We start from the raw sequence: 12,730 nt of genomic DNA on the forward strand, positions 1-12,730 counted from the left end.
AGGGCCATGATGGTTTGGATTTTTTTCTCCTTTAATAATAAACACCTTCATTTACAAATTGCATTTTGTGTTTACTTGTGTTGTCCTTGAATATTGTTTAAATTGGTTTGATGTTCCGAAACACTTAAGTGTGACAAACATGCAAAAAAACAGCAAATGAGGAAGGGGGCAAACACTTTTTCACACAACTGTATATAAATAATAATTTTTTTACATGAGCTACACATGTTTTAAATCAATATATCAGCCTTATCTTGTGTAAACATACACACTCACCAATTCAGGAACTTGCCCTGATGATGCAGGTGCTTTTTAAACTTTTATGTCAACACTGACATGAACTACAGCACTCCCTGGAGGAGTGGTCCTACCACCTGAACACATTAGGGAGGCATCCCAGTAAAACAATAAGTATCTTCTAAATGTGTCTGCTGTAAATCTGTTCTGACACTGGAAGAGGAACTTCAGGAATAACTTCCTCATCCTTTTGTGTGAAACATCATCTTTAAATCCAATGCAAGATTTATTTATACTGCCTTTATGGTAAGGTTTTATATTAAATTACATTCACAACTTTAATAAATCTTCCATTAACAGGCATCTTTATCGCCTACTAATGGAGCATTTTAGCGCTGGGTAATGTGGCTGAAAAGCGTATCGGGCTATAAACGTTTCCTTTCCTAGCAGTCGATTTTGACAATTGTTTTGCCTATTTGAAATTACGTTTTCTAGACCAACTCGCATTATTTAGTTGTTCATGTTTTACCGGCTTTGTTCTTGCCTTGGCATCTGCCCCCACATTTATGACTTCCTCTACTGGAGCACACTGTTAAAATGAAGATGGATGGATTTTGACCAGTTTTTTATTAGGTCTTCTTTCTCATCTGTGAGGGTTTTAGACCTGGACTTTCAGAGCTGTAGCCTCAGATGTCTCTGGGATCAGGAGAGCTCTTGTACACATGTCAAAACACATCTATAGATGGATGGATGGATGGATAGAGATAGAGAGAAAGATAGAGATATATAGAGAGAGATATAGATAGATCGATCGAGATCGATCTATCATCCCCTTGTGGAAATTTAAAGGGGACCTATTATGCAAAATTCACTTTTTAAAGGTTTTTTTTACTCAACTTTGGGTATGTACTTCTTAAAAAACAGTCCTAGGACCAAAAAAATGCACTCAGGGGCATATTTACTGTAAGTAAATGTATTTTTAATGTATATTAACGACAAATTTTATACTTCCGTCATTTTGTGATGTCACAAGCGTACGACAACCCACCAGAACCTGCGTTCAGCCCCTTACCTAGCAACCCCCAGTTGAGACTCCACCTCCTCAATAAAAAAAGCTGTCACGGTGTTGTTGTGCAATCCGCAGCTTAGTTCACAACAAGCCTCCAATAAGGCAATGGGTAGAATGTTGGACCAGAGAGTGGGAGACCGGGGTTTGAGACCGGCATGGACACAATTTAATTATTTATTTATTTTTGTTCGTTATGAACTCATTTTCTCATGTACCTCTATTGTTTAGCTTATTAAAGCCTTGTTAAAGCCTATTTGTTGGAGTTTCTGAGGTATTTTGACCGCTGCTGCTCCCTGCTCTGGTAARAGCATGCAGAGTGAGCGCAGAGCAGAGGAGGGAGAGAAAAAAAAAGAAGCTGGGACCACGACTCTGCCTCTGGGTCTCATATGGTTGTACAACGGAGCTTCTGCTATTATTAGCCATGCTAACGTTCATGTTGGCTTTGGAGGGCGGAGTTAWTTTCAACAGATTTTTGGAGGGCGTTACCAACAGAGCTCATTAACATAAACAGCTCTTCTGAACGGAAGTCAGAGCAGGCAGAACTAGAAAATGGGAAATTTTATTATCTGAGAATTATTTTGTGCATTAAATTGAATGAACATGGTCTGGATAGTCCACAGACATACCATAAAAATTTCTAGGACCCATAATTGGTCTCCTTTAAGAACTGGAAATATTGTTAACTTGTGAGGTGGTAAAGGTTACTCATTCATCTACCCACTTACTAGGGCTTGGCAATATTGACAAAAAAAGATTAACTGTGGCATTTAGCGGATTAATATGACAATTAAAATATGACCATTGCGCTTGCATGTAATAGACATTGTGGCCTTGGTTCTCATTTTCTTTCTAAATTCATACTCCTGTTTTTGGTAATGTTTCAGGTGACACAAGTTCAAAATCTTAGGGGAAGGGTTAGCTGTTCTGTGCTCACTTACACCATTGGGCTCAAATGCACGCCTGATAGTGATAGTGTGCCGCACACAAAAATATGTCACATGGCACTAGTTGCAGTAATTGAAAAGTGACAAATATTAACTGTTAATTTTTCTGATGATTAATTGCACACGATGAGATTTCATCCAACCCTACATTCCATTTGGCGGCCAAGAGGAAGAGTACACCCTGAGAGATCAGTCCATCATGGGGACACAGACAAACAACCTCATGCCACTTTAGAGCCACCAGTTAATTTCACATTAGCTTTTGGAATGTGGCAGGGAACCAGAACACCTGGAGAAATCCCCACCAACACAGGGAGAACGTACAGACCCAAGCAGCTGGTTGTCCACCCTAGGACCTTTTCACCAGTTATAATCAACTGCAGCCAACCACCATCTAAACTGTTTTTTACATGTTCCTTTTGTTTTTGCAGATTTATAATCTACAGAGTGGCACTTTTGATTCCTTTAACCAACACTATGGAAGAAGCCTGGTTAAAGACACTGTTAAAGATGGTATGTATGTTCAGTTTTGTATTATAAATATAATAAAAAACTAGAAGCACTCGAAGAGCGCAAACCTCCGCCAAGGCAATAGGGTCAATTATGCTAAAAGGTTCCCCATGGAAAAGTCACGTTTCCAGTGCTTTATAGTAAATATAGTAACATCATGTTGCATGTATTTAAATTCAAATTTAAACTTCTTTTCAATTCTCAAATATCATATTTTCTTCTTCTTTCATTCCCGCTTCAGGCTTGGCAAAGTTCTTCGATAACGGAGTTTTTTTGAGGAAAGATGCCATTTGGGCCAGCATGCACAGGGTGCGACAGATTCTCCACTGGTTCACTTCCCAAAACCAGCTGGCCTTCTACGCCAGCTCTCTTCTGTTTGTGTACGAGGGCCAGCCCTCCTCTTCCTCTTTTCCTTCCCTCCTCAGAAACCCGTCAGTCGATGACGCTGTGATGAAAACAGCCAAGCTGTTGCTTATGAGTGATAGTGGTCAGGGCCAGGAAGAGGAAGCCAATCAGGAGGGTGCGAGGGCGGAAAATGAAGGGGCGGAGCACAACAACAACACAGAGGAGGCCACTAACTACACCAATCAGAGGAAAACAGGGTATCACCTGTGTGGGAGGGATTATCACCTCAACAACAGTGTAGATGCTCAGATAACGACCACCTCAGAGTCAGGAGGTCTTGCCTCAGCACCCTGTGAAGAAGACAACACAAGTCAACAAACTGTTGATCAGAAACAATCACCGAATAGAAACCGAGACAAATCAGCCCTGACAGGAAACGACGCAGAGGGAGAGAGGAAGAGAAGCAGCTGGACAGAGGAGGAAGGCTTGAAAGGAGGTAGAGGTCCAGAGAACACAGAGGACTTGGAGGTGGAGGTCAGGATGATTGATTTTGCTCACGTGTTCCCGAGCGACAGCCATGATCACGGCTACGTCTACGGACTGAAGCACCTGCTGACGGTTCTGGAGCAGATCCTGTGTGACGCGGCGCAGAGCTCGCGCTCTTCTACCTCCTGACTGGCTCCTCCAGAGTCACAAAACTTCATATAGAAATATGAAAAGTGAGCCATCGTCGACACCATCAGGACCACCGCTGGTTGTGATGTTCTGTCAGACGTCTGTGTGGATCTGTGAGCAGAGTGATCACTCCCTGTCCTCTGGTAGATTTATCACCCATGTTGTGGTTTATTCCTGCTAACATCCTTCAGACCCTACTAGGTTTGGGTGAATGGATGAAAACTTCCACCATTGGAGTTCATTGACTGCATTTTTTGTTTGTTTTTCTCTTAATTTTAGATTTAAATCTTGTTCCTATCATCAGTGGAAGCTGTTGCAGAGCTCTCGCCTTCATTTTGGCCTGGTACTAAAAACGCACCGGGGTCATGCTCATCAGGGAACATGTTGTTTTAAAGGGATCCCTGATTAGTTGTAACATTAGACTTTATTTGATAAACATATATTTTAACTGTAAAATAAAGACTGTAAAAATACTGTAGGATGTTCAGTTTTGTAAATTTTAAAATATAAATTTTAACATGGACGGGGCCATTTTATTAACATGCAAAGCATTCTGGGCAAATGATGACATCAACTAGGTCCTCGGTGTGAGGCTACTAGCAAGTTATATCCACCCTGCAGGTTAAACTTGAACAATATCTGATGATCGACTCTTTTAAATGAAACCAGAGAGCGTTGACAGAGAGGAGAAGGTAGAAATGACTCAGCCTGGAACTGAAAATATGGATGGAGGACAACAGAGCTGCTTCATGGAAGAAGAACCCCAGCTTAGCCTGTTAGCCTTCGCGCCAGTGCCAATGCTATATTGCCTTAAATGTATTAGCTCAGCGCTAGCACGACAAACAAGCTAAACTGAGGTTCATCCTACAGTATTTTTACAGTCTTTATTTTACAGTTAAAATGTGTGTTGATTAAATAAAGTCTAATGTTACAACTAATCGGGGATCCCTTTAAGACTTTTTCATGCAAGTTCCAAAACTCTTCTTGCTATGATGATAAGAGTCTTAAACCCAGCTGGACCCTTGATGGCCCATCGCCCAACCCTAAAACTGTTTAGTTTCTCTTGTAAAGAGTTTTGCAGCCTTGTTTACGAAACTAACATTTTATTTTGATATTTCATTTCCTAAAAATGACTAATTTAAACACTCTAGACTCTACACTAGAGCCAAGAGAATGTTTTAACAGGACTCTTTATCTTGATGTAATTCAGATTAGTCATAGATTTACACCACAAGGTACCAAAATTGTTTCTTTCTAGAGAAGCTAAAGATGCATCAGCTGTTCAGCTGCTAACTGGAATCTGCTGATTTTCAGCTTCATTCAGTCTAAAATTAAAAATCACATCAGTGCAGTTTCATGTTTTGAGGTATGCAACAAACAATTGACTAAAGAGCTAATCTGTTTTATAAATTAAATCTATTTAGTTGAGTTTTATTTGTACAGAGAGCTCAGTCTGATCATCTGGACCATTTTATTTGTAGATTTCTGCTAACAGAGAGGATGTTCTGTATCTTGTTGCTTATTTGGACAAATTAGAAGTTTTTTTCATTAAGAATTGTCTGATTTCTAAATCAATGGGAATTTTGAAAAAGAAATACCTGGTGCTGGAGCTGCTACTGAAATTAAACTAGTTCAAAACTGGCAAAAAGGAGCTGTAAAATTAAAAATTTCAGTCGGATCTCTAAAGCAGTTCATTCAGTATTTTCCCTTTTTATTTACATTATTAAGACCAAATATCCACAGAAAGCTAAGGTTTGAGGTGAATTAGTCTTCTGTGGTCCATTAAACAATAAAAACTTTCTGGGTTCAGACTAACTCCTGAAATGTACACAGGATTTGACTTTTTGATGATAGTTTATCCAGGAATAAAGTCATGCTGCTACTGCACTGAGATTTCATCCACAGGTTTAAAAACTAATGCTTTAGTCTTAAATTTCTAGTAAAAATGGTGAATAATAAAAACAATGTTTACTGTTGCACTGTCTGAAAAACGTACATGTGCTCTTTTATTTTCTTCCTGTCCTGATCGTTTGAACTGGATTTGATTTATGTTTACAGTAGAGAAACAAAGCAGGACTGAAAGAACAAATCAGGTTCTTATGGCTGCAAAGTGACAAACTGACACAGAAAGAGACGGACTCTGATGATGAATCACTTCGTTATGTTGTGCTCTTATCGAAACCACTGTTGAAGGGTTTGTATCTCAGGTATTTACAGAAAAAAATACTTTTAAAGCAAGATTATCTTTATGATCTATGATTGATCTCAAGTTAGAAATGTTTTGTAAACTTTAAGCTGCAGCACATGTGATGTGCATCGAGTGGGGCCATAGCACTTAATCAGATTCTGTTAATCCCTTTCTTATAATCAAAGTTGTATATTTTGAATGAATAACTTGAAAAGTGAATATTTTGATCTCTAATGTAATCAGAATAATTTACAAAGCAGCAGTCTCAGTTATTTTAATCCCAGTTTACAGTTAAAGACACCAGTTTGTCAGCAGGGGGAAGAGTTGGACCATTTCATGGGTTGAACTTCCTAAAGGAATAGTTCACTTTTAAGGTGGGGTTCTGTGGAAATGTTATGAACAAACAATATCTTACCTGTTGTAGATAGCACTTTGAGCCTCCTCAGTTTGGAGAAGTACAGTTTAATTCTGACAGGATTAATGTAACAGTGAGATTAGCTGGATAAGAAGAAGTAAAAGGGAAAAAAGTTAATTTTCTGCTGATGTCTTGAGTGTTTGTGCCTGTTGAGGCACTTGGCCTGGCTTCATCTGGACAGGTTTGACAATCACAGCTGTTGATGTGCGAGACTGTATTCCAGGCTGTGCACATTATTTTGTAACCCACCCTGGCCCACGTCTTACTGACCTGACTTCAGAAAGCTGTTTTCTAAAACTTTTTACCAAATTCAGTTTCTCATTAGTTGTCCCAGAAAAGTCAGTTGTTCCATGTTTTGCTACAGCTAGCTGCTGCCGCCACTTTCTGTCCTTGTAAATAACCAGAGTTCTATATTAAAGGTATAAATTACGGAGCCCGCGAGGGGACACGTGGGGGATTTTATTCTTTTGCGTTGCCTCGCAATATTGTTTTGCGTTCCCACGCAAAAGTTTTATTTGTACATGAACTGAATTAAATCAGACTTTTATTTTGAAATGTCCGGTTACCAAAAAACAGGATGTGTCGCCACAAGTTCGTGAAATTGACATTGATGTTGTGTGGCTGTACTGTGTTAAAATATCATCATCTGACAAACTTCCATGCGTGTCTGTGTGATATATTCACTCTGAAGCTGAATTAAAGCAGTATGCTAACTCACTAATGGTGAACATGTGAGTTTGTTAATAAACCGGCAGGCTCAACAGTGTTTAGCGACTTTTGTGAGAGAACGTAAAAAGAAAAAAAAATTCCCCATGTCCCCTGGCAGGCTCAGTAATAAATCATGTGAACTGACAGTGGTGTAAAGATTTAGAAAATGGGGATTAAATTAAATGAATTTCTTTAGATGTTCAGTTATTTTAAAATGGCAGCAATCTGCTTTGGTCCTGGTTCCACTCAGATTAGCTGTTGGTTCATCAATTTGGACAGAAATAAACGTTTTCTCCAAAACTGGGTTTCAAAGAGTTAATTATAATATTTGACCACCATTCCACAGAACCCCACTTTAAATGTTTGAAAATCCGTTTAAATGACTTGTGTTTTTATTTTAGTGGATTATAAACATGTATAATTGAAAGAAACATGCCTAATTCCTAAATGTTCTCTGTAACGGTCAGGTGAACAGTTTTTACCTGTTGAATTCACCGGGCTGCACTGCTGCTGAGACCCACAGAGCCCAAATGTCTGAGCAGGGAATGAACACACTGAGAAGGTTTTTTTTTTTTTTGGTTCACTGTTTGTTAAATACTGTGCAGTAACATTAGAAAACAGACCAACATGGCGGGGTCTATGGAAAGCCAAAGGGTTTATAATTCACATGTTCTAATTCTCGGGTCATTAATAAACCATGAGCTGCTTTTACACCAGGTGGAATCTGTCACCCAATCAGAACGTCAGGCTAATCCAGCGTCCTCACCTGTATTTGGAGCACGAGGATCATCTCTTGTATGCTGTTAGAAAGTCATTTTGACCATGCTTTGGAAAGTTTTCCATGCATCATCTCATGATCTTGAGAGTTTGGGTCGTGAACAAATGTCAGCTAAAACCAAGTCAACTTTGGCCTCAATATTTGTAAAACTGAGTTAAGGATTCGTTTTCTCTAGAACATTCAGCTGTATGGAGTTATTTCATGTTAAAGAATAATTCAATTCAATAAAAAAAAGTGCAGACTGGAGGAGTAGGTGGGACACAGATCCTGACCTTAGTTTATTCCTGAACTACAACATGGTAACTTCCAGAAGCCAGGACCTGCTGGCCTGGCAGGTTAGATTAGAGACCTGCAGCTCTGGACCCTGTTCAGCATGTTTTATGGTCCTTTGTCTTTCCATACATGGCTCTTAACTGAAGTTGGAGGGATCTGGATGTGTCTCCTTCCCCTTTTAGTAGATATTTGTTATCTCATGAGTAAATGTCGGATGACTAACTTTATCTCATCTTTATTTACCTTTTTGTTGTGTTTTTGTAGTTTTTGTTTGTAGCTGATGTTCTGAATGTAAGCTGCCAAATCATCTGTTATCAAAGCTGGTTTGGTTTAGTTTTCCTGGCTTTCATTTTGTGCTCCTTATTTAAGAGTTGAAGTCAGACATTTAATCTGAACTCCTCTTGTTGACACTTCTGAGAAACAAACCAGTCCTCCAATCAAATCAACTCTAAAATGTGAATTTAATGATCTAATTTCTTAAATAAACTTGTAACAGAAACCAGATGACGTGGTAATCTTAAATACACAGAGAAAACGATTGCTTGAAGTGTTGGTCATTGTTTCATATTGTTTGACTCAATCTTCTGTAATTTGTTGTTTAAAGGTCTCCTGGTTTTAACAAAATATAAATGTTATTTTAATTTACACATGACTAAAATCTACAAATACGGGAAATGATGTCTGACTGTGTGCTGGTGGTTGAGAATGTTAGGGTACTTTTTGGAAAATAAAATAAAAGTGACAGATTCTTATGTTTTGTTTTTGAGGTTTGTTAATCTGACCAACATGTTGGACTTAATCTGAGTTTTACATGAAGCCATGTTGTCTCAGTCTAACAGCACTTTACAATAATTTTTTTTTTTTGCCACTGAGATAAAGTTCATATAATTAAGATCATGGTAAGATGTTTTTCTATTTCAATACAATTGAGTTGATTTATATAACAACAACTCACCAACAGAGGTCATCTCAGAGTGCTGTGCAAATAAATAAATAAATAAACAAAGAAGCCAGCAGACTATGTTGAATCTTCACTTCATCAGTCTCCATCCTGAGCAAGTATAAACCCTTTAAACTGAAACAAGGTGGTTTTTCCTCCCATCTTTATTGTGGCAAAAAGGCAATCATGTTTTTGCCTGTCTGTTTCTTTGTGAGCAAAATATGTGACAAACCACCGAACAGACTAATGAAACCATCAGAGTGTAAAGGATGCACATCTAATGATTCCAGTCGGACACTTTTTACGGATACGGAGCTAAAGCTTTGTGTGGTAGTAGTGGAGGCTGATCCTCATCACAGTCTGAGGGCAAAACTTTCTTCAAACATTTTAATTACCTGGATTCAACTCTGATAGTTAAAAACCTGATGAAACTCAGGATAGATTTCAGTGGAAGTCATGAGTACAGCTTCAGATGGCGGTCGCAGCTATTTGACATAAAGGTTATAAATCAGTTTTAGATCTTCAGATGTACAGTAGTTGATCTGGTGGAAGCAGGAAGTCACACTGAGCTCTGAATGCAGACATAAGATCAGATCAAGACATCTACAGTTCTGTTCCTCAGAAGATCTGAATTTGACACTTGAGGGTACAAAAAGGCAGCAAAGTCCTTCAAGGCCTACATTTCATTATAAAATGTAAATCTGAAAAAAATTTACTTGTCAAATGTGTAAAATATAGTAGACTGAGTTCTAAAACAAATTTATTAGAAAGGGCATTTTTCTTTTTTGAAGAAAAGTAATAAAAAACAAATGTACCTTTAGAACTACAAGGAATGAGCCAGGAAACACAATGACATTAAGGTATGTTCAAAATAAAGAGTCAGCACAAAGCAAACACCACTCTACTGTTAACCACATTAAATTCATGAATACAGATATTTTTAATAACCAAACTTTCCTAAAGGGATAGTTCAATTATCTTTGATGTAATGTTGTGTCAAATAGTTATCACTTTATCAGATGTAACATCAGTCTGAGTGTGAAGAAAGAGTCAAAAGTCACCTCTTCTGGATGGCATTAATCTGGCCTCCAGTTCTAATGTAAAGAACCTTGGTGTTATTTTTGATCAGGACATGTCTTTTAACCCCCACATTAAAAATGTTACCAGGACCGCCTTCTTCCACCTGCATAATATCACTAAAATTAGAAACATTTTGTCCAAAAATGATGCAGAAAAACTGATCCATGCATTTATCACGTCTAGACTGGATTACTGTAATTCTTTATTATCTGAGCATCCAAAAAACTCTTAAAGAAGTCTTCAGTTAATCCAAAAAGCTGCTGCTAGAGTTTTAATGAGAGTTGGAAGAAGAGATCATATTTCTCCAGTTTTAGCTTCTCTCCACTGGCTCCCAGCCAAATTCAGAATATAATTTAAAATATTCCTCCTAACATACAAAGCTGTTAACAACCAAGCTCCATCATATATTAAACATCTTATTGTTCCATACTTTCCTAACAGAGCACTTCACTCTCAGACTGCAGGTTTACTTGTGGTTCCTCGAGTTTCTAAAAGTAGAATGGGAGGCAGAGCTTTCAGTTATCAAGCTCCTCTCTTGTGGAACCAACTTCCAGTTTCTGTCCGTGAGGCTGACACTCTGTCTACTTTAAGATTAGACTGAAGACTTTCCTTTTTCATAAATCCTAAAATTAGACTTAGGTTTCCTGAATTATTCTTCATTTCTGCTGCTATAGACTTAGACTGCTGGAGCACAAACTGAGCACATTTCCTCACTCTGCTGTTGTCTTTAGTCTCTCTTCTCTACATGTTTATTGTAATTATTTCTATCATGTTTTTTCTTTGTCTCTTCCAGAAGAAGGTGCACCTGGACCAGTCCTGGACCAGTTCTTCTGTGTTTGTCTGTGTCTCTTTCCTGTCCTCCAACCAGCCGGTCGAGGCAGATGGTCTCCTGTCCTGAGCCTGGTTCTGCTGGAGGTTTCTTCCTGATTACCAGGGAGTTTTTCCTCTCCACCGTTTGCTCAGGATGGGAGACTGTGATGAAGTGATTCAACACAATCTGCTGGTTTCTTCTTTACATTGTTCTTTTTATGTACAGTGCCCTGAGACAACGTATGTTGTGACTTGAAGCTATATAAATAAACAGAATTGAATTGATCCAAAATGGGAAGAGAAAACATTTGGACACATTTGGATGGTGAAGTGGTCCATTTTACAACCTCAACATCATCAACCTGAACACAGTCTATGTTCAAAGCACAGGAACACGGCCTATGTCAACACAGGGACACAGTCTGTTTGTAGCACAGGTTCATGCTCTTTGTTGAGTATGCAGGAACAAGGTCTACGTTCGAAACACAGGATCATGGTCTATGTATATGTATACATGTATCTATATCTAATCTTAACCCTTTGTATTTTTTTTTTTCAGGATTTGATGTCTGCGTCATTTTATTCATTAAAATCTATTAAAATATAAAATAAAACCTCCAGATGACCTAACATTTATTACACAGTAGAGGGCATTTAAAACACAAAAATTATGACTCTTGGGATATCAATACAGATCCTTCTCAAAAAATTAGCATATTGTGATGAAGTTCATTATTTTCTGTAATGTAATGATAAACATTAAACTTTCATACATTTTAGATTCATTGCACACCAACTGAAGTTGTTCAAGCTTTTTAATTGTTTTAATATTGATGATTTTGGCAAAAAAAAAAGTAAAGAAAAACCAAAAATCCCTATCTCAAAAAATTAGTATAGCATGAAAACGTTCTCTAAATGACTTATTAACCTAATCAACTGAATCAACAAATTAACTCTAAACACCTGCAAAAGATTCCTGAGGCTTTTAAAAACTCCCAGCCACCGTGCACAGACGTGTGCAGGAAATGGGCTACAGGTGCCTCAATCCCCAGGTCAAGACACTTTTGAACCAGAAACAGCAGCAGAAGCGCCTGACCTGGGCTACAGAGAAGCAGCACTGGACTGTTGCTCAGTGGTCCAAAGTACTTTTTGCAGATGAAAGCAAATTTTGCGTGTCAGTCGTAAATCAAGGCGCCAGAGTCTGGAGGAAGACTGGGGAGAAGGAAATGCCAAAAATGCCTGAAGTCCAGTGTCAAGTACCCACAGTCAGTGATGGTCTGGTACCATGTCAGCTGCTGGTGTTGGTCCACTGTGTTTTATCAAGGCCAGGGTCAATGCAGCTATCAGGAGATGTTGGAGCACTTCATGCTTCCATCTGCTGAAAAGCTTTATGGACATGAAGATTTCATTTTTCAGCACGACCTGGCACCTGCTCACAGTGCCAAAACCACTGGTAAATGGTTTACTGACCATGGGATTACTGGGCTCAACTGGCCTGACAACTCTCCTGACCTGAACCCCAGAGAGAATCTGTGGGATATTGTGAAGAGGAAGTTGAGAGACACAAGACCCAACACTCTGGATGAGCTTAAGATACAAGACGCAACACTCTGGATGAGCTTAAGACACAAGACCCAACACTCTGGATGAGCTTAAGACACAAGACCCAACACTCTGGATGAGCTTAAGACACAAGACCCAACACTCTTGATGAGCTTAAGACACAAGACCCAACACTCTTGATGAGCTTAAAGTGTA

At 38.7% G+C, this 12,730-nt stretch overlaps 1 protein-coding gene across 1 annotated transcript; it reads left to right on the forward strand.

Moving 5' to 3' along the window:
* Positions 1-2,681: 2,681 nt before the first annotated feature.
* LOC106537088 (inositol polyphosphate multikinase) lies at positions 2,682-4,073 on the forward strand (the record flags this gene model as incomplete). The annotated part of the gene is given in 2 exon segments (XM_014034449.1): positions 2,682-2,763; positions 3,002-4,073. Coding segments are annotated over 2 exon segments (861 nt in total), but the record flags the coding sequence as incomplete, so codon positions are not given.
* Between the last annotated feature and the right edge of the window lie 8,657 nt (positions 4,074-12,730).

The sequence above is a fragment of the Austrofundulus limnaeus genome, unplaced genomic scaffold (genome assembly GCF_001266775.1).
Source record: "Austrofundulus limnaeus strain Quisiro unplaced genomic scaffold, Austrofundulus_limnaeus-1.0 Scaffold2125, whole genome shotgun sequence".
Classification (NCBI taxonomy): Eukaryota; Metazoa; Chordata; class Actinopteri; order Cyprinodontiformes; family Rivulidae; genus Austrofundulus; species Austrofundulus limnaeus.